General features: G+C 26.8%; 1 protein-coding gene across 2 annotated transcripts; it reads left to right on the top strand.

Annotated features, from left to right (window-relative positions):
- The first annotated feature begins 9,348 nt into the window (after nucleotides 1-9,348).
- LOC100527512 (uncharacterized) lies at nucleotides 9,349-20,345 on the top strand. Of its 2 annotated transcripts, none has more exons than XM_006574307.4 (4): nucleotides 9,349-9,568; nucleotides 9,685-9,736; nucleotides 9,928-10,124; nucleotides 17,285-18,176. In XM_006574307.4, the coding sequence occupies exons 1-4, from the start codon at nucleotides 9,413-9,415 to the stop codon at nucleotides 17,468-17,470; spliced, it is 591 nt and encodes a 196-aa protein (XP_006574370.1). In that variant the 5' UTR covers nucleotides 9,349-9,412; the 3' UTR covers nucleotides 17,471-18,176.
- The last annotated feature ends 458 nt before the right edge of the window (nucleotides 20,346-20,803 follow it).

Raw genomic sequence — 20,803 nt, 5'->3', positions numbered from 1 at the left:
TGATAATCATATACGCATTACATATATGGCTAAATGCTAATTTGCTACATTACATCAAAAGGCACATGATAAGTGATGTCAATTTTAGCTATGGTGTATTGAGATACATGCAGGAACTGATTATGATAACTATATTTTTCCAATCATGATACCTATTAGCTAAAATTCTGACAAAATGATGTTTATGATTAAAAAATAATAGCTGCACCATTACACTGTGATAAAATTTATCCACTTTTTGACAATCTCTTCGGGCAAATTATCTTAATTAATGACTCATATTCAAAGAACTGAGAAGCACAAAGAAGTGTATTTCAAGTGTCTTGCCTGCAGATAATGTTAGTTGTGTTAATCAATGTCAAACATTGTTACAACAATTTGGCTTGTATGAATTCCAGCAACATGTTCGTGTCATCAAACAAATGTTGCAAGAACTTGGTGTTTTGAAGGTGTTCCAACATACAATGCAATAAACAACCCTGTATGGAAAAGGTTAATAATGAATATCAATAGCTTTCAATGTCATCAGTATTTATTTAATTAGTTTTAGAACATACTACAAATAGTATTATAATATAAAAATTATAATTCTGAGAGACATTTTTAGTAATTAAATATTATAAATGTGTAATTGTATATTCTCATAAGTTATAATTTATAATCATAATTGTAATGTTGCATCACATTCACCTTTAATTATATAATTGCTAGGCTTCCATAACCTACAAGTGGCACATTGGTTGAGCTATAAAGAAAGATAATGTCTTACCCTTTTTCTAACTTTTAACTACTATTATTTTGATGTTAACGATGATAATGCAAACAAACACAAAACACCTGTGATGCATTTTTTATTTTATTTCAATGAAAGACGCAATAAATAGTACTTTGCAAATACTGGTGTCAACAAGATCAACTCTAAAAGTCTTTTCTGTAATTACCCAATAATATTATCTGATTTATTTCTTATATTTATTTCATTAATATATCAAATCTTTTATTGCTTAGACTCTCAGCTAGTACTTTCACTCTTAATTTCTTTGTCTTTTAATTTAATCATAAGATAAAATTCAATTATGATTTTATATTAATTTGATCTGTGCACTAAAAAATGAAAAGATTAAACTAATGAAAAAACTAAAATATAACAAATTAATGATAAAAGAAAAAGAAATTGAAATGAAAAGGAGTAATTAAACATTCTATTGGGGGGTTGATATTTTAAATTCAAAGAAACAATTAAAAATTTCTTTGGTTTAGACTACAAGTCTTCCTCATGAGAAATAATTGTATTGGTACTAAGGCTAGTATAGGGTTTTAATTATAAACTATTTTATGCTTTATGTTATGTTGGACCTTTGTTATTGGGTTTTTATTTTGTACCCTTATCCTTAGTATAGAGATAATCTTCCTACACCCAACATATTTATAAAATTTCCAACTTTATCCTTTTTTACTTCTTCTTCCATAAGGTCAATCCGTAATTTGAATGGGTCATTCGGATTTCCAATCCGTATAGCCTTATACGGATTGCCAATTTTTATGGACCCATATGAGTTGCTCTTATGGATGGGCAATCCATACGGGGCTTATGGATTGGTAATCTGTAAGTCTCTTACGGATCCATATGAGTTATTTGTAAGGGTATTTTTTATTTTTTTCCTCTTATTGTTGAGTGTATTGGAAAAAATGTTGAGTGCATGAAGAAAATCCCCCTAATATATCATTAATTCCTTGAGGAAGCTAGGGTAAGCAAAACTTAAATGAAGCAGTTTATTTCCTCTTTTCCCCTTGTGTTCTTTATGGATTTCCATATCTTTCTCAATCTAATTAGTAATAGAATCTATCAATTACCCCGCACAGAACCATATTTCATGTTAGGATGATCTCTCCAACCATAATTATATTATACCTCTCATAAAATGGATCATATTTTTTCTAATGTGGTGGAGGTCCATATTATATTGTTGGCTAGTGATGATTCCAACTTCTACAATTGGTTCAATCTCTTGGAGAGTGTGGTAAGCATCACAAGGATGTTTTGCACAAGTGTATATGCCAGATGCTCTCGGGGTGGAACATTTGCTTCTTGAACTTGCTGGTGTTGGTCAATAGCTATAGTTGTTTTTAACAAGGGAACTCAACTTTGTTATCTGGTTTTCTAACCCATGATTATTAGCAACAATAATCTCCTCATGGACTCTTCTTGATGGTAAAAGCTTTGGTACTTAAATGTTGATAATTATGTGTCGCGTTGAAGAACAATTAATTGTTTGGCAGAAGTTGTTGTTTTGTCCATTAATGCTCCACCACTGGTTGCATCAACCATGCGTCTTTCCATTGGAAGCAACCTTTCATAAAATACTAGATGAGAAATTGTTCGCTAATGTGATTAGGACAACTTGCACACTATTTGTTGAACCTCTCCCGATACTCATGCATAGTCTCTCCAAAAAGTTGCCTTATACCACTAATGTCTTTTTTGATGGTTGTTGTTCTAGAAGTAAGGAAGAATTTCTCTAGAAACTTCCTCTTCATATCATTCAAGTTGAACTGGATTAAAGTACAACCAATCTTTTATTGTGTCAACTAAGGAAAAAGGAAATGTTTTCATCTTGATGTAATCCTTAGGAGCATTATGAGGCCGCACGATGGAACAAATCACATAAAACTCCTTGAGGTGCCTATGAGGATGTTCACCCGCAAAACCATGATAATTAGGCAAAAAGAAAATTACCATCATACTCTTGTGCCCAAAACTCCTTAGAGACAAAATTTGTTTAATTTGGACCTCAAACAATCCTATAGAAGTTATTTTTTCTCAAAATGAGGGATAAACTTTGAACACAAAGTTGTGCAGCCTAAACTCAGTGATATCACTTGGTGTCACAACTTCCTACAAAACTAAAAAACAACACAAAACACTAAAACACTACACAAAAAAGGGTTAGTGTCAATTAGATATATTCACAAATACTTTATGTACACGAATTAAAATCAAGACACAAATGAATTGTGTCTCCCATAACAACGTTAGTTTTCACACCAATGTTGGGTTGGCATAAAAAAACTCAAAAACATTGAATTCTCCAAAAATAATGCTATATAGGGCCAAAAATATATATTAAATACAAAAAAAATCTAAATATAATTATAAAAAATATTGTAGCAGTGAGCACAATACCCATTATTCCACTTCTCATGAGACCAAAAAACAATGATTGAGCTACATTGAAAAATAAATAATTATTAAAAACTAAAAAAAATTAAAAATAACTAATTTTTTGTTCAAATTTTACTATTTTTAAAATAAGTATTTTTAACAATTTAATAAAACTTTATTTTATAATAATTATAAACTATTTACCTTAAATCACCTTAAAATTTAAATTTACAAGACTATATATAAAATAAAACATAAGGGAATAATTCTTTTCTTTCATAAAAGCAAGTAGGAAAATTTTTACTTATTTCATCGGGATAAACATTTTGCTTGAACATAAATATCTAAATTTTTAAGGTAAAATTATAATTTTTAATTCAAATACTTTTTTTCATTTTCTCTTTTATGATTTAAATATTTATCGAGTAATTTCTTGGGTATTAACCATTTACCATTTTACCTAAATTCACATTAAATTGGAATTTAGACTTAACTTATAGCATAAATTTTATTTTTTTTTACCTCAAATTACCTTAAAAATCAAATTTCTAGGAAGAAAATATACCCTATTATAACTTTTTAGAGTTTTTAATTATTGTTGTAATAATTTAATATAAAATAATATAAAATATAACATATAGAGCATTTACAATACATGATTTCTTAAATGAGGTTCTTATCTAAAATTTGTGAGTCCTACAATGTCACATAATTTTAAAAACTTTACCTAAAAATTTACTTTAATGCTAAAGTTGATAAAGTTAGTGCTTAACTTGAGCCACATTAAATTTTATAATTAAAAAATAATTCTTCAATTGGTAAGAATGAATTAAGTAACAATTGCTTATACAGACAACTCACTTAAGCAATGTTTAAGTCATTTGTTACGATGGTAAAAATTAGATGATCTTAAATGATTTCTTTTTTTCATAAAAGCAAGTTTAAAATTTTTCACTTAATTCATAGGATAAATAATTTACTTCAAACCACATTAATATCTAAATTATTAAGATGACACTATTTTTTTAATTCATTGTTGAAATAATTTAAATTTAAATATTTTTTTTATCGTTTTCTCTTTTATGATTTCCATAATTTATTGACTAATTTCATGGTTATGAAAAATTTTGACCTAAATTTACATTAAAATCTAATTATTATGAAAAAAATTAAAACCAATGGGTATTGATATTTTTTAAATAAATATGAAGAGAAATTTAGACTATACTTATATGATAAACTGTTTACCTTATATCACCTTAACATTTAAATTTCTAAAACTATACATGAAATAAAACACACGGGGAATATTTTTTTCTTTCATAAAAGCAAGTACAATTTTTTTTTTACTTGAACATTAATATCTAAATTATTAGGGTTAAATTCTATTTTTTAATTCATTGTTATAATAATTTCGATTTAAATATATTTGTATCCCTTTCCCCTTTACGATTTAAATAATTTGTTGAGAAATTTTACGGGTATTAACAATTTCCCTAAATTCATATTAACATCTAATTATTATGAAAAATATAATCAATGAGAATGAACATTTTTCCCTAAAGTATGAAAAAAATTTAGACTTAACTTATTGGAGAAACTTTTTTTTACCTTAAATCACCTTACAATTCAAATTTCTAGGAAGAAAATATATTCTATTATTAAATTTAATATTTTAAAATTATTTTTATAAAAATTCAATATGATATAATATAATATAATAAATAATGATGATTTTTTTTCATAAGAGCAAGTTTGGAATTTTAACATGAATATAATAGATATTTGTAATGCTTATACTAATGCTAATGCTAGTAGTTTTTTATGATTAATATTAGGTTAGTTTTTTGTCTTCTAATTTTTTTTTAAAGTTCAATGTAGTCCTAACTCTCTATTTTGTGTAACACAATTAAGTTATTGTCGACTTAACAAATGTGGTTGTTAAGTTGGCTATGTTAAGAGACATTTTTCCCCAAATCTGAAAATTTAGGATGTAGTTATTCTTTGTACGGTTTTAACTACTAAGAATGTTGGGAGGAAATTTTGGATCTGTCCTAACTACAAGGTGTTGTAACAATAATATATGACAAACCGAAAAAATTATTAGCTGAGTCGCGGACAATGTCGCTTTCTTTAAGACGTTTCGTGGTACTGTAAAAAATTGTACAAGCAGACTATCAACCACGAAATCTCTAAGATAAAACAGCCCAGATCACTATATAAGATTCCCACTGCACTGAGGGAACCTTTCTAGAATTACACCCTCTTGTATGACATGAAAAGTCACTCTAAAGCCACCCGAAAATATGACTTGAAAAGTCACTCTAATAGCCAACCGAAAATATGACTTGAAAAGTCATTATTATAGCCAACCGAAATTTTAGAGCGACAGAAAGAAAAAGGGAGAAGTTTGCCGGAAATGCATCGGCTGAAATATGGAAGGGAGAAAGAAAATTTGAGGAAATGTTTCTCAACTGGGACAAGAAAAAATGAAGAAAGGGGCTCTCTATATATAGGGAGTGAAACACTATTCAAGTGTTTATCCTGAGCGATGTAAAACTTGAAGTTTTTTTTTTTCCTTTTTTTTTTCAAACTTTCACCCATTTTCTCCTTTGTTCTAACACAAGGTTATTGTTGCATCATGTTTGTTTATTTTTTTAGTTAACGTTCATGTATTTTTGTAAGTGATGTGTCATATTTCCTTCTTTATTGAATATAGTGGTGAAGAGGAAGAGGTTGGATGAAATTTCTTTAAGTGGGCAAGGCGAAACAGAGAAGAATGATTTTGAATTTGCAAGGTACTTTGAAGTAAAAAAAAAAAAAAATCCATTTTGAGAAGAATGTTGATGACAAAGATTGTGGTCATTGCAAAACAGAGAAGAATGATTCCAAATTTGCAAAGTTCTTTGAAGTAAAAAAAAAAGTGCTTCTAGTTCTTTGTAGTTGTTTGTTTTGTTCTTGTTTGGCTGGATGTAATTTTTGTCACAATAATGTTGAAATGGCAGTGGTATATGTGAATCAAATAATGGTCAAGGAATATGTTACCTTATTGCAATGAAATAGTCACAATTTGAGTGTCCTTTCACTCTAATATCCTCATGATTTAACCTCCAACCTTCTAAGGTTAGCACTGCACTAATTGCCAATGAAAATCCCCTAACCCTATATGGTTTTTTTTTTTTTTTGTGTTATTAACATTAAATTTCTCTTAATTTCCAACTGATGTTGTTTTCGGTGTTATTAGATACTAATTGTCATGACCTCTTAACACACGGATACCTCAATTACCACGTGTCAATGAACTTAAACTAAAATAGTAAATTAAAGAATAAAAAACTAATTTAACCTTAATATTAATATAATATTTATAATGCTAATTAATACTAACACTAGTAACACTTTAATTTGTACTTATTGAAATTGATATATCTCTTTCCATCCCGACAAAAATATAGTTAGGATAATTATTACACAAACTTAAACTTTTGAGCAATTATTACACAGTTTTATACCTTTGTTCTATATATCAATTTTTTTCCAAAAAAAATAAACAATATGTTTTTTAAGAAAATATTTATTTTAAATTTAAACAAACTCATCCAATTAAAATGATGAGAGTTCGAGGTGTGATGATTTTGTTTAAGCATTTTTTTTCAAGAATTTTTTAGCCGTGAGACTTGTTTTGAAAAAATTATTAGATTTTCCGCAATTATTATAATCCTGACTAATTTCTCGTTATTGTTATAAGTGTGAGATATATTTGCTAGTTTTGTTGGAAGCAAATTTCTGTAGAAAAATTTCGTTGGTATTGACTTGCAAAGTTCAAGATGAAGACTTTACTCAAGCATTTGAGTTCAATTATTAAGTTCAATTATATTCCAACAAATAAAATGTTTGACTGAATGTGGTCCAGTCCTATCTAATTTTTATATGACATATAATTAAATATTATTAATACTTTCTTATAAATGAAAAAAATGAATATATGTAAAAGAGTGACTAGAAGATAAACATACCATGATCCCAAAAAATGTTTAATAATGTTTATCTATTTTAAGTCCGATGAACTCAGGTGATCCAAGAAGAATAATTCGTACTTCTTTCGGACTGAAATATAAAAATAAAATAATAATTTACGTTATTTAAGAAAATAAATTTAAAATATTTAATTTTGATAGTTTCATTTTAAAAAAAATAATTCATTTTTAAAAGTATCATTTAAATTTAATAGCATATAAAAATAAAATTTTAATTAAATAACGAATATTTTAGGGATAATATAATTAAATATGAAAAAAATAAGTTAAAAAATTTATTTATATTTTATTTCATCACATGTAGATTTTTTTGTTTAAATATATTTTTGGTCCATACAATTTAGTATTTTTTTGTCATTTTTATTCAACAAATATTTTTTTAGTCCTTGCGAAATATGTTTTGTTTTATTTTTCATTCTTAAAGTATTTTAAATAATACTTTAAATAGTAAAAAAATATTTTGAACATAAAAAAATACTTTAAAAACGAGAAATAAAACAATCACATTATACAAAAACTAAAATAAAAAAATTATTACAAAGAAAAAATAAAAAAAACACTAAATTACATCAACTAAAAATATATTTAAACTTTTTTCTTTCTTATATTTCAGTTTGTTGGAAGTACATACCAAACTAATTAATGCCTTGTTTGATAAGAGATAAAAAATAATTTTTAGTAAATAGAAATAAGTTGGTGCTGTTTGATTTAATAGTTTTAGAGTAAAAATACTTTTGAAATTGATGGAATCTACCGTACTATTTTTCACTTTTAAATTTTACTTTATTTTTTACATTTTCACTCCTTCTTTTTGTTTTCATGGATCTTATTTTTTTTCTCTCACTGTCAAATTGACACTTAGAAAAATAAAATAGAGATACGAAATATAAGTATAACAAATAATATAATAGAATAAATAATCATTTTTGTTTGTGAATGTATAATTTACTGATAAATGTGTCTCTGAAAGATGAAGATATAAAATTTAATCTCCGAAAGTATAAAAAATGCAACAAATATATTCAGTTGTTAACTTCCGTCCTTCATCGTTAATAAAATAGCTTACATGGCATAAATGGATGCCAATAATTTTTATCAACCTAAATGTCACTATGTTCCATTGGACCAAAATGTCAATAAGTTAGTATTATTGAACGAAGATGTCAGTAATTTTTTATTGGATCTAAATATCAGTATGTTTTTATTAGACTAATTTGTTAGACCTGAAATTTCATTTCATTTAAGGTTAAAATATAATTTTAGGATAAATTTTCACCTTTTTTATTGTTACAAATATAATATTACAATAATTATTTAAAAAATTATACTGACAAACATAATTTAAAACAAACATAATAATAACGATAGTATTGGTTATTAATCATAATTTTTCTGTCACAATATAAATTATCCAAAATAAACATTATACCAGTTTACCAAAATAAACATTGTAGCAGTGTGTCAATCATTACAAATTTTTTTAAATTATAATAATTAGTTATAATTTATTATAAATAAAAGATAAATATATCTTATATTTCACTTCTTCGAATCTTGACTAATTTATTAATAGTGATGGAAAAAAGTTAATGTCCGAATTTATATTTGTCACACTTTTTACACTTTCAGGAACTAAATTTTGTATTCTCATTTTTCAGGAACGCATTTGTCAGTGAATTACATATTCACAGACAAAAGTAACTATTTACCCATTCTTATTTTCATAGAGTGGGAAGACAAAAATTCAATAAAATATTATATAACAAATATGTTCATATGTTGGTAATTAGAAATGGTCGCGTTCACAATTATTTTAGTCACAAATTCGTCCTTCTGTATCATGTAGGCTATTATATTAATGGTGACGTATGAAAATTAACAGTCGGATATATTTGTCACACTTTTAACATTGCTCGAAACTAAATTTTATATTTTCATCTTTGAGGATGTATTTGTCAATAAATTACATATTTAAGAACAAAAATAACTATTTACCCAATGAAATATAAATAATAATGAGATAGGTTTAAAATTATTAAATGTCGAAATACCACTAAGATTCTAACTCACCCAATTTTCTAAAAAAAAATAAAAAAATAGAAGTGCAGGGGTACCTAGGTGGATCTAAAATAAAAGCTGAGTTGTCGGCAAACCTCGGTCTTAGTCTCAAGAGACTAACTCAGTCACTCACTCAACAAACTAGTGAATTGTTATGGACACTAGTGTCTCTCCCTCTCTCCTACTTTCTCTCCTCTTCTTTGCAAGAGTCTTAGGGCTTGCAGTGGCAGTGCTTGTCCTCATATGGGCCCTTGCCTTCAAATCCAGCTTCCTCACTACCTCACTCTCCCAACAAGACCTCATCTATGCAGTACATTAATTACTCACATCATCATCTTCTTCCTTTCTACTTTAATTAACACTTCAAACTAATTTAATTACCTTTTCAACATGCAACTTACTTATTTTGTTTCTCTCTAATTTTAGGTTCTTCATCCTCTGCTCATGGTCATTGGCTTTATCCTCTTAAGTGGAGAAGGTACCTTAGCTTAGCAATTAGATTTATCTTTTTTTTTTTTGTTTTATTTTTCAGATTAAAAGAGGGTAGCATAGCTTAGCTTGTACAAATTTGCGGAGTCCAGAAATGGGATTCATTAGAGTAAAATGTGTAATTGATCTCAGTAACCATTGATTGAGTTTTTTTTAAAATAAAAAAAAATTGTTTTGCAGCTATTTTGGTGCATAGATGGTTACCTGGATCAAGGGGGTTAAAGAAATTGGTGCATTTGTGGCTTCAAGGGGTGGCTTTAGCTTCTGGGATCTTTGGGATTTGGACAAAATTCCAGGGCAAAGATGGGATTGTGGCAAATTTCTATAGCCTACATTCATGGATGGGTTTGGCTTGTGTATCCCTCTTTGGAGCCCAGGTATTTGCTTCTTCATGATCCTTGATAATTTCTTAGATTTTTTTTCTAAATTAATCTTGGTGCATTATTTTTTTGGTTACTATGCAATAATAATGTCTTGATAACACTTGCACAACGGGACAAATTATTTTAATAACGTAAAGGATAAAAGCTAAACATTTTGGTATCTAACTTCTTAGTTTTAGTTTACGGCATAATTTTAACACTTTTTCTATTTTTAAATAATTTTGTTTTATCACTGTCCTTCGCACTAAATGGATGCTAACATGATGGGTGATTGATGATGCCATCGTGGTCCTACCCCTTTAATGTCTTTTCAAAAGAAAGGAAGACACATTGCGTTTCAAGTACTTTTTTTTTTCGGTTTTTTTCAAAACTCAGGAGGTTCTTTAAAGAAAGAAAGAAAGATACATTTTGCGTTCGAAGAAGACACATTTACCTTTTTGGGTAAATAAATTCATTAGAGGAGATATGTCAGTAAATAACAAAAATGATTAAATTTGAGAAAATACATTTTGCATTTAAATTATAAAATGTTATCTTATTTTTATTACTATGTTTTTAGTTTAGACAATTGTATATAAAATAGTGAAAATAATAGAAAAAATATTTTTACTTGATTCTTGTACAATTTTTTTAAAAAAACAGAAGTGAAATTTTATAATTAATGATAAAAAAATAAAAAGTGAAAACATCTTTAATACTATAAAAAATCTCTATTTTTTTACTACATTAACGAATTCTAATTTGATACTCCTTGGTCAATAAACAATATTTTAATTAGTAAATTTTTTTGTTAATGAATTGTTATTCGTTTTTGTTGTCATCTAAACACTAAACTAAATCTTATTCTTATTATAATATACTAATATTTAAAAATAATGAAACAATCATTTATCTTTTTTAGAAAAAAATATTAATAACACTCACTCTCTTAACGTACTCTTCTCTTCTGAATACACTTTTTATTAATAGTTAAAATTTATCAAAAACTATGAATTTGATAAGTTTCATAATTTTGTTTAATAACACTCTTATTTTATAGTTTTTAATAAATAATAAAATATTTTTAAAAAAAGTGTGTTGTTAATATTCTCTCTTCTTTGTTGTTTGTTGGTTGTAACGTGCAAGCAAAGGATATTGAATAAGAAGTAATATTAATTTTAAGAAAGAAGACACACATGCACAAGCACTTAGTTCTAGAAATATGTCAGCCGAACGTTGTCGAGCTCGAGCAATTATGAATTGCAATTTGAGTTACATTCCCCAGGTGGGTTGAAATTTGAAAGCTCAATGTGCTTCTTCTTTTTTGTGGATTTTTGGTACTCATTGGGATTTATTTTTTAGCAGCTGGTATTGTATTAGTTTTTTTATTAGTAAATATTACTCCTTGGTACCGTATTAGGTATTAGTATTTCAAATAAAATAATTCCGTGACAAGGAAAAATTAAAATATTAAAATGGTATTTCTTTTATTTTTTCAGAAAAGCACATAAGAAACTTGAACATGGCTTTTTATTTTATTCTTGGAAATAGAATGTAAAAACTCAAAGATATCATTATTCATCGCTCATAGTTTATCCCCCAGTACTTAATTTATTATCACATGATTCACATCTACAACCACCCTTTCATCGCCTGAAACATCATTCACTGCTCATGAATTTGCCCTATCATAGCTGAGATGTCTTTGGGGTAAAAAATTGTTTAGGATCTTAAAGACTGTTATACTCAAACAAAAATTATAAATTTCCCTCTATGTTCTTTTTAAATTGTTGGATTTTTAGAAAGTTATTGTTTCTAGTTATTTGTATTTGCAAAATTTAAGATCACAGTAATTATTAATTGTTTTGTTAGCAATTATACTTTTAGTTGTCTTCTTAACTTTAATGAATTTACATATACATTTGTGGATTGTGGAGTAGAAAAAAATGAGTAAAATAGGAAATAGCACAACTATTTTATTAAAATCAAGAAAATTTATTACATATTTTGATTTTTACATGAAATCGACAAAATAAAAAAAGAATGAAGAGAGTATTTTTATTGAGATTTTCAAGAAATGTTCCAGCATTGTCCGTGGAAAATTTACATATATTTGGTGTGTCACTATCATATCATTAAAGAAAGAGTAATGTTGACTTATTAAATCATACTGCCTCGCCTCTGTTCCAAAATATAAATCATTAAAGTTATAATACAGATATTAAGAAAATAATTAATTTATTGAATTTTATAAAAAAAATATCAATAATTTTCCTACTATACCATTTTATCTCTAATGAAATAGTACTCCTGTTTATTTACTCGCACTGCACAAAATTCTCATTAATAATAACAAGAGTAAAATACAATTTTATTTGTCCCTAATTTTGGTATCCATCGATGAGACATTTGTTAGAAAATTAAAATAAAATAAATAAATGAGAAAAAAAATGCAAAGTTTTAAACTAGATAACAAAACAATAGTAACAAAACAACAATAAGCACAAGTAAAAAATAATTTAGGGAAAGAAATTATTAGCTGGGTTGAAGCATGCAAATGCTATTCTCAGAGACAAAATGTTCAAACTGTACTAGTAGTAAAATCTTATTGCGCTTCTCTTCCAAGATACGATAATCTGATCGTGTACAGGAAAAGGATCCCTGAACCTTCTCAACACCAATGTTTTTGTTCTCAAAAATAATTTTTTTATAAGAAAGGGAAAGACAAAATTTAGAGAGAGAGAAAGGAAGCAAATTGTTTATTTTGAGTGTGTGTTTTCTAGAAAGAAGGAAAGAGATACATATAGGCATAAACCCCCTTATGCAACAATTTATATATATCAAAACAAATGTAACAATATGCATTGACCCACTCAAAGCAAAATCTTAGAAAAGATAGGAAATTTAATTTTACGTAACAGATTCTACAACAAATAGTTTATTTTATAAAAACAGACTTAGTAATATATTTTTATAAATTTTAAATTATAAAACAAATATTTACTAACATTTTCCCACATAATTTAAAAATTTAAAAATATTTTAAAAAAATATAATTTGTATAGAAACGTAAAAAAAAAAAGAGCATGTGATATTGTATTTTGATATAAGGAACCTTCCGGGTTTGAGTCTTATACCTAGTGTTTATGAACTTCCACCGAAGAAAAATGTAGTAACTTAATTGTCTTGAACTACATATTCTTTAACCGGACTTTAGTACACAACTCCTACAATATTAGTGTTCATTTAGGTTCTAACCAATAGTAATGTGTTACACGACCTTGTGTATGTATTTTGTTTCGTAAGTATCACGTAGAGATTAGCACATATCTCAGTGGCGGCCCCACCACCACACTCACTAGGTGAATCCTCAAAGAGTGGTTTGTGATCCCCCACCCTTATAATAATTGTCATTAGATTCATTAAGAGATTTTTTTTACCAAAGATACACATATATAAATACCTCAACCTTAATATTATCACAATTTATAATACACCTCGTCATAGGAATGAGAAACGGAGCAATTTCACAAAATTTTATTTTGGTGTACTTTAGTCAACAAGCAATTTCATTGTTACTCGTTGAACTTCATTCATGGGATCACCAATCACACGTAGACTAGTGTCCATTGTTGTAACTAAATAATGGGATCTAGTCTCATTCTCCTCGACGACTCAAGTATTTGTTGGCGTGTCAACCCTTTTGTGAGAGGATCCGCAATATTGTATTCTGACCTGACAAAAGTCAAGAGAAATGACACCATGAGAAATCAAATTTCTGATAGACTTATGTCTCATTCTAAAGTGTCTTCTTTTTTCATTAAAATTTTTGCTAGTAACTTTAGATATAGCAACTTGACTATCACAATGCATTGGAATTGGAGGTATATAGGCTTATTCAACAATAGCAAATCACATAACAAATATTTAAGAAACTCAGCCTCTCTAGTAGCAGTATCTAAAACAATAATTTCTTATTCCATGATAGATCGTGAAATAATAATTTGTTTAGCAGATTTTCATGATATTGTACCACTAGGTAAAGTAAAAGCATAACCACTTGTCGATTTTGTTTCATCAGAATTAGAAATCCAATTTGCATCACTAAACCCCTCAATTACTACATGAAAACATGTATAAGAAATGTCATAATTAATGGTTCCTTAAGTATTTAAAAACTCTTTCTAATGCAATCCAATAAGAATGATCAGAATTATTAGTATACCTTCCTAATCTACCAATTGCATATGCAATATCAAGCCTAAAGAAGTTTGTCAAATGCAACAAAGAACCAATAATTTGAGAATATGTATGAGAAAAAAAAATTTTACTCAAATTTTTCTTTAACTTAATGGATGAGTCATAAGGAGTAGAAACAGGTTTCACATCAAAATAATTAAACTTCTTCAATAGCTTTTAACATAGTGCGATTGGGATAAAATCATGTCATCATTTTTCTTTATAAGTTTAATACCCAAAATCACATCTACAGGCCCAAGGTCCTTCATATCAAAATTGCTAGACAAGAAAGACTTCACATCATTTATGAAATGCATATTACTACCAAATATCAATTTGTCATCCACATACAAACATAAAATGACACATCTATTATTATTAAATTGTTTCACATACACACATTTATCACTATTATTGATGTGAAAATCATACAAAAGAACAATTTGATCAAACTTTTTGTTTCATTGCTTTGGAGTTTGTTTCAAACCATATAAAGATTTAATAAGTTTGCAAACTTTTTTTTCCTTCCCTGGTTCTACAAAGCCTTCAGGTTGGCTTATATAAATTTTTTCTTTTAATTCACCATTTAAAAAGATATTTTTTACATTCATTTGATGAATTTCTAAATTAAAAACCAAGCAAGTGCAATTAAAACACTGATGATAGTAACTTTAGAAGCAAGAGCATATGTATCAAAGAAATCTACACCTTCTATTTGTTTACAATCAATCACAACAAGTCTCGCCTTAAATTTTTTTGTAGATCCATCAGTTCTTAACTTCTTTTGAAAAATCCACTTACAACATACTTTTACAACCAGGGGAAAGATTGGTAAAAAAACCAAGTTTTATTAATTTTAAGAAAACGCATTTCATCATTAATAGCTTCTTTTCAAAAAGGTGCATCAATAGGCCTCATGATCTCACCATAAGTTTTAGGATCATCTTCAAGTATAAATTTAGAACTAAAATCCTTAAGTTTTTCAAATATTTTACTCCTCCTAGGTTAAAAAATAATGTCCTTATTAGCATTACTACAAGATGATAAATTAGACCAAGAAGTATTATAAACAGATTTAGATAATTTATTTTTTTCAAAGGAAAAACATTTTCAAAGAAAGTGACATGCCTAGATTCCATAATAGTATCATTAGAAATTTCATATACTTCTAAATTAACAACCAAGAATCTATAAGTAATACTATGCAAAGAATATCCAACAAAAACATAATCAATAGTTTTTGGTTCAATTTTCCTTTTCTTATTAATAGAGATGTTAACCTTTGCTAGATACCCCACACTTTAAGATATTTTAAATTTGATTCTCTTTTTCTCCATAGCTCATAAGGGATTTTTTCAAAATTTTTATAAGGTATTCTATTAAAAATATGACATGCAGAATATAAAGTTTCACCCAAGTGTTTGTTTTATTGTTTTGTGTGTTGTATTTTCACATGTTTATTTTTTTTAGCAATGAGCTATATATAGAGACAATCAGTCACCAATGTGTAGCAACAAAATACTTGGAGCAATAATGTTAAACAACATACAATAAAAACCAAACAACAAACTTCCTAATTTTAAAGACTTGTAACGTTCACAAAAGAATTTGACCAAGTAAAAGGTAGCTTCCTAACATAGGAATGGAAGTAGGGGGATGCTTTTAGTTTTTTCAAGGAAACTAATTCTAAAAGCATTTTATCTTTAAAAAACATAATTGATAAAGAAAATATTTAAATTTTAAATATATTTTCCAACAATCTCTCACTAATTTAAAATTTAAGGAAATGAAATAATGTAATAAAAAAATTTAATGGAGTATAATGCATTGCGTTTTCACCCGTAAATTTTTCAGGCTTACTAGAAAATGACTTAATCATATCCATGGCGGACATTTAGATAAACAAAATACTACTGCAGAAAAGACTATGCAAGAAGAAAGTGAATTTTTCTCTCTAAGACAGTTAGAAAAAATTAAAATAAAATAAAATAAATGAGAAGAAAATACAAAGTCTTAAACAAAACAACAAAACAACAGTAGCAAAATAATTTCAGTTGATAGAACATGAATCTTGAATGCAATGTATCATATAATAAGCAAAAAGAAAATTAATTTAAGAGAAAAAATTTTAATTAGCCTGTGTTGAAACGCATAAACACCTTAGAGAGAAAACACCCCCACTGCACTGGTAGGAAAATCTGATTGTGCTCATATCTCAAGATACGACAACTCATTGATTTCGATCGTGTGCAGCGAAAGATTCCTGAATCTTCTAAACACCAATGTTCTTGTTCTCAAAGATAATTTTTTATAAGAAAGGAAAAAACAAAATTTAGAAAGAAAGAAAATAAATTGTTTATTGCGAGTGTGGGTTTTTGAAAGGAGGAAAGAGATGTATATAGTCATATACTACCTTATTCAACAACAAAAATCTAACCGGTGGAAACCAACTTAGCTTCAACAACAAAATTCTGACCTTTGAAACCCAACTTATAAATATCAAAACAAACTCAACAATTACATAACAACCTGCATTGACTCACTCAAAGCAAAATCTTAAAAAAATATGAAATCTAATTTTATGTAATAGATTTTAAAACAAATAGTTTATTTTATAAAAAACAGAATTAATATGAGTAATATATTTTTATAAATTTTAAATTATAAAACAAATATTTACTGAAAAAACATTTAGTATGGTTATTTTAATTAAAAGTTAACATTGACTATTAAAAATTAAATAAAATAAGATTAAAACAAATAAGATTTACTGAAAAAACATTTAGTGTGATTAAACCCTTAACTTCACCAAACACTCAGAACATGGTAACCACGTGGACGGGGTGAAGTGTGTGTTTGTGTCTGCGCATTTAACTGCGATTAAACCTTTTTCTTCCTCTTCACGTCACGGAATGATTCCATTTCATACTTCTCAGATCCCATCGACATATTTTCCGCACAAACCTTTGTCGTCGCCGTTGTTGACTCTAGCTATTGCTCCTTTTCCACCATCCTCCGTCACACTAACTTTGCGTCGTCGCCATCAACGTCACCGACACATGCAATGTGTTCTTTTAAACTTCAAAATTTGGGTACGAATTAGAAAGGTTCTCAATATCTGACTTGGTAACTACAAGTTGCACATGCAATATGTTCTTTGATAATTATGCAGACTTCATGAAGATTGATATGCAAAGGATCAACTACTATGCTTGTCAATGCAGGGTGGCAGTGGAGTACGGAATGAATTTAGATGGGAGGTTTTGATTTTTTCTTTTAAAATTAAAATATGCTTCGGTGGATAAAAATAATAATTTTATCAGTGAATTTTTAATGGTCAACTCATTAATTTGGATAGTGGAATCAAAATCACTGATTTTATAAAATAAAAGAATTAAATGTTTTAATTTTAAATTAGAAGACCAAAATTACAAAATAGAAAAACTAAAATTACATGTTATCCTAATAACAAATTCCTATATAAATTTGATAGACTAAGACATTTTCACTTCACTTAACTCCATTGTACCATGTGCTACTTGTGGAAAAGTAAATAATTTTTTGAATTAATCAATGATATAAATACATAAGTAAATACTAATGCCTTAGGAAAAAGATTTCACCATAATTAAAAAGACTGTTGTATTAATTCATGAAATATTGATTGAGGGTAATTCTGGAAAAAAAATATTTAATGAAGTATTAATTTTGTAAAATGCTTTTGGAATGATTTTTTTCCCCTAAAACAACTTAAAATTTGGAACAGAGTAAGTGTTTGGTAAATGTATTTGTTGATGTAATTGATAAATGTAAATTGACAAAAAAAAACATGTTTGTATGATATTATTATATAAATTTCAATTTTATTGATAAAAATATATTTTGGATATTTATAAATTTAATTTTTTTTAATTAATTTCACATTCTTGCAATTTTTAATTATTGATGAATTATTTTAATTATATTTTTAGTTCCAATCTTTTTTTTTCATATTTTGTAATCTTCTATTAAACTTATTTTTTTAATATCTAAAATTAAGTTTAAAATGAAATAAAAATAGCATAAACTTAAATAGACAACACACATTCATTACAGTGACTAGGGAAAGTGCAAAAATAGCATACACTTAAACAGACAACACGTCATTACAGTGACTAGGGAAAGTGCTTTTCTAAATTTTTTAAATAATAATAAAAAATATAGAAGTTAAATATAGTTAATTAAAAATGACATAATAAAAAAAACTAATAATATAAAAGTAATGGAAAGTTAATGCGTGTAGATTATAAGAAAAAATTGAAATTTAGACAAGTGATTTAAGGCTAAAATTGTTCAATAAAATATGAACATCAAATGAAATAATTTACATTATTAATATTTATAGATTAGTATAATGGTTAAAATATCTTACATTATTAATATTTATAGATTAGTATAATGGTTAAAATATCTTGAACTATAAAATTAAAATGATAGATAAATCATATAAATAAAGTAACGATTAAAATAAATAGTTTAATATGAAAATATTTTAAAAAATAAATTCAACAATCCATCATATATTACTATCAATATATTGACGTGTAAGGGTTATAATAAATAATGTAATATTGTTTTTTTTAAAAAAATTAGCAAAAATAAAATAAAACTCTATTGTTATCAAGAGGAAAAGAGAAACAAAAAAGAATAATACAATCATATTTTATATATAAAAAAGGAAACAGAGAAAATTTAATAAATATTTTAAGAATTAAAAATATAAAAAACCCTAGAAGTTATAAGTTATCATTTTAAAAATAATACTTAAAGTAGTGTTTAAAAAACGTTATAATCTAAAGAAACTTGTATGCCAATCATAATTAATAAAGTCAAATAAGGTTTTCACATAATAAAAAAGTTAAAAATTTTCTTTTTATTGTCAATAAAAAAGGCTAAAAACTCGAAAAAAGTACTCAATAGGTGAAGAAAGTATTCAATTTTTTTAATATTTTCAAAAGACATAAAATATATTTAATTTACTTTTGCATTTAATATTATCTCCGGTCCTTTATATAAGAAACAAGCATTCAGACTAAGAAAAGTGGTGATCATATTTAATACTATTATAAATTTAAATTTTATTTCACAAGTGTCTTTAACTTTAAATGTTATAAATGATGATCTCATTTAATTTTAATAGTCCAATGAGTGAATGATTAGTAAATAGAGTTAACAATGAATTAAGGATATAAAAGAAATTTAACCCTTAATAAGTTTCAAAATTAGTCATTATTTCTTATAATTGGAAAAAAAGTCAATTGGTTGTTTATATATATATATATATATATATATATATATATATATATATATATATATATAATTGGAGGTTATTATAAAATATTAGGATAATAATCAAAATCTTTTATATTGATAGAGTACCATAATTAAATTCGTCATTCAATGGTGTTAACCGAAATGCCAAACATTCTAAATGATGTGTCAATACTTGATTTAGTGTCAGTACAAGTATATTGATAATATTTTTCATAAAATCTTTTCACTTTTGATTTCTCAAGTCTCATTGTTAGCATTTTTCTATATTTATTTATATTCACCAGAGAGCATACTATGACCTGACCCTTTTTATAATTTCTTGTCTACACACAGTGGTTGATTGGCTTCTTGAACTTTTGGCACCGAGGAGAGGTGCGAAGTGTGAGGATAAGGATCTTACCATGGCATGTATTCCTTGGCCTGTACACTTATGCATTGGCAATAGCAACAGCTGAAACTGGATTATTAGAGAAATTAACATTCTTACAAACTAAAAGAAATGTACCTAAGCACAGCACCGAGTCCATGGTGGTCAATAGTTTAGGGTTGGGTCTTGCCCTCGTTGGTGGCTTTGTTATTTTGGCTGCTGTTTCACCCAAATATCAAACCCATCAAAGCAAACTTTGGTACTCAGAAACAAAGTGTTTATCATCTTAATAAAATGCACTAGCCTGGTTGATGCTTTAGTGATAAATAATAACATAGTTATCAAACTCTTGAGTTAATTCATTAACTTTTACTAGTTTATGAGTTTACTTACCTTCTTTAAGTTGACTCTTAAGTAAATTTTCTTTTTAGTAGATTTTGGGTAGACTTTATAAACTCTAAGTAAACTTGATAGACTCTCGAGTTTATCATCGAGTCAGTAAGTTAAAAAAATTAGATCAAAATGTAAGTCATTTTGGGTTATTTTATGTCTATTTAGTATTCAACATAACTTCATTTAGTGTGTTATTCTCAAATACAAAAATTTTCACCTTTAATAACATTAAATCCTTGTTCTATAATAACATCAAACTCTCGATGAAAATGATCTACCACTACTATAACATCTGTAAGTTATTATCTAGTAGTGATGCATTAGTAGACTGAGTTATTTAAATATTGTGAAATTTATGATTTACTATTTTATTTTATTATAT

This window comes from Glycine max, chromosome 2 (assembly GCF_000004515.6).
Source record: "Glycine max cultivar Williams 82 chromosome 2, Glycine_max_v4.0, whole genome shotgun sequence".
NCBI lineage: Eukaryota > Viridiplantae > Streptophyta > Magnoliopsida > Fabales > Fabaceae > Glycine > Glycine max.
This window is presented reverse-complemented; position numbering and strand designations above follow the sequence as displayed.

What these genes read in the sequence shown, in the direction of transcription:
- LOC100527512 (XM_006574307.4), top strand. Translation starts at nt 9,413, where the DNA reads ATGGACACTAGTGTCTCTCCCTCTCTCCTACTTTCTCTCCTCTTCTTT. An exon ending in AACAAGACCTCATCTATGCA is followed by an intron (nt 9,569 to 9,684) that starts GTACATTAATTA and finishes CTCTAATTTTAG; the next exon opens with GTTCTTCATCCTCTGCTCAT. An exon ending in TATCCTCTTAAGTGGAGAAG is followed by an intron (nt 9,737 to 9,927) that starts GTACCTTAGCTT and finishes ATTGTTTTGCAG; the next exon opens with CTATTTTGGTGCATAGATGG.